Source organism: Montipora foliosa, chromosome 8 (genome assembly GCF_036669935.1).
Source record: "Montipora foliosa isolate CH-2021 chromosome 8, ASM3666993v2, whole genome shotgun sequence".
In the NCBI taxonomy this organism is placed as follows: Eukaryota; Metazoa; Cnidaria; class Anthozoa; order Scleractinia; family Acroporidae; genus Montipora; species Montipora foliosa.
In genome coordinates this window covers 25254452-25256951 of record NC_090876.1, presented here as the reverse complement: position 1 = coordinate 25256951, position 2500 = coordinate 25254452, and the positions used below count along the sequence as shown (strand labels likewise).

The 2500-nt window shown below is 37.3% G+C and overlaps 1 protein-coding gene across 1 annotated transcript in view; it reads left to right on the top strand.

Moving 5' to 3' along the window:
• The window catches only part of LOC138013171 (molybdenum cofactor sulfurase-like), a 17122-nt gene that overhangs the window by 4230 nt on the left and 10392 nt on the right, over window positions 1–2500 (top strand). Inside the window, exon 4 of the mRNA XM_068860181.1 lies at window positions 878–1513. Coding sequence (XP_068716282.1) covers window positions 878–1513 — 636 coding nt within the window. The remainder of the gene's footprint in view (window positions 1–877; window positions 1514–2500) is intronic.

Sequence of the window (2500 nt, the reverse complement as noted above, 5' to 3'; positions counted from 1 at the left end):
CCCGCACCCTTAAATAGCTCACTCACGTCCATTGTAATTATGCAAATAACAATAGCTTTTCTCACACGCTTGTATATAAACTAAGTGATAGGAATTTTCTTTATTAATTAAATACTATCTGATGAGTGCGTTAAGCACGAAACTTGGAGTAACAGTGAATCATGTGTTGGTTTCATTAGCCTCACCTTTCTTGATAGTTACTTATAAATCGTGGCAATAAGAGCAATAGATTGCTATCAGTTTTTATCTGTCAACCCGAATAAAGTTATCCAGGCCTTGAAGAACTTTATCTGATGAAATATTTACAGTGTACTATTGTAAGAAATGGTACTCCACTAACTACATGTATGATGTATGGATGCTTTTCAAAAAGTTTAATGGGTGGCTAACAGGCATTTAATTTTTTTTTTTTTTGAAAAAAAGTGTTTTCAAGGGAACTACTTACCTCTCCAATCGCTCACAAGCAGAGGTCTCTTATCTTTTGTGCTTACTGGGCTGAAGAATATGGGAAAAGACACCTCTGCCATGGGTCAAAACTTGCTTTGATCCAGCCTTCGTACACAACCATGGACGGTACTCTTCAAACCCCATGACCCATGATATGTTTGCTGACTGTGACTTCAGAACCCACTGTGTCCTGTGCATTCCTTTACAGTAATGTCCACTGTTGTTGAGTGAACCCAAACAACATGAAGTATCATGTGAGGATTCGGTTGCTTTAATTAACTGCCGGGCATGATCAACACATGTCAGTTTCGGCCCATGGCAGAGGTCACTTTTCCTCTACTCATAAGCCCAGCGAATGCAAAAGAAAAGAGACCCCTGACAGCAGGAAACTTATCTAAACTTTAGGCATCACTTTATTATCATTCAACAGGTAGAAAAAATGGCCAGTTTGTACAACATTCACCTTAGAACTGGTTGTTTTTGTAACATGGGAGCCTGTCAGCAATTTCTCAACCTTTCAAATGAACAAATCAGGAATAATCTATCTGCTGGACATGTGTGTGGGGATGATGTTGATCTTATTAATGGCGAGCCTACTGGTTCAGTGAGAATCTCATTTGGTTATATGTCCAACTTTGATGATGCAAAAACATTTTTAACTTTCCTTGTGGAGTGCTTTTTGGAAGTGGCTTCAAGTGATGTGTCAGTTGGATGGACAAGTGGTACAAGGCCAGGCCTTCCAAGTGTTCAAGGTAGACATTTTAGGGAAGAAGAGACAGAAAATAAAACTTTGATTTCAGCTTCTAGAAATATGCCCCATAAAGAACAACATTTAAATAACACAGAGTCAGGTTACTTTTATAATGACAATGTTCAAGAAAGCAACTATGGGCAAAGCAACTTACTAAGCCATTTGCCTGAAAGTATAAAGGACTGGCATTCAACAGATGGTCCAATAACACAACATATGTGTGAAGAGCAAATCAAAACCAGTACTTCATTCTGTTTTGGTCTCAGATTGGAACAGATTTGCCTTTATCCAATCAAGTCTTGTGCAGCATTCAAGGTACGTGTATTTAATAAAATAAACAACCTTCTCCAACATACAGTCCAAATACCCTTCTCCACCCCTGTCGGAAAATCTGAAGCAAGAAGATAAAACAATATTAGCACCCCATCCCTTCCCCTGTAGAATGTGACAGAACATTGATGGGGAAGGAGCATTGTAATAAAGTATTGATGTCTTTCTCGACACTTTGCTGTGGATCTGCACATCCAAGTGAGACATCAAGTTCACTCCTCAGAATAATCAACATTGGTGAATTGAAGCAACATTTACCAGATTGAGATGTGGGAAACTCCCCTTTGCCAATGAAAGGACTGGTCATAAAGTACAGGAGGGGTTGGGCCATCATTTTTATGCATGAAAAGAATTATGCATCAATAATTATACACAATACACATCAAGTGACCCTAAAAGTAGTTCTGGTTAAGATGTCTTCTCAAAATCATGGCAAATTCAGGTATAAATTACTTAAATTTTTCATATAGTCTGTATATTATAAGTCAGTATCTACATGTATGTCAAAGTCTATTTGATTTTCTATATAACGGTCCTCAAAATGCACAAAATGCAGTCTAAAGCAACCAAATTTTTCAACATTTCCTGGACCCCCCTAGAATACCTGTCAACAAGTCTGGATGTTAATACAAGGGTGTTTAAAGTGCCCCTGTTATCAAAAATCAAAATTTTTATTTGTCTTTGGATTTCAAAACTGTCAACTAAACACTAAGCGACCAATTTGAAAGTTTTAAGCCTTGATTTTAAAAAGACAACTGTTTATTTTAACTGGAATTTCCCTATTTATTGGTCCGCCATTAATGACTAGTGTTACTGGTACCTGTGAACACTTTAACCTGCAACATGTACACTATCTGTAACTTTAGTCACTCTAGACAGGTTAAACAGGAATTAATGTGTTGTGCATAAATTTCAAATGCTCATTTGGTTTCCACTTCTATACATTTGACTTGTTGATATTCAGTGAACCCT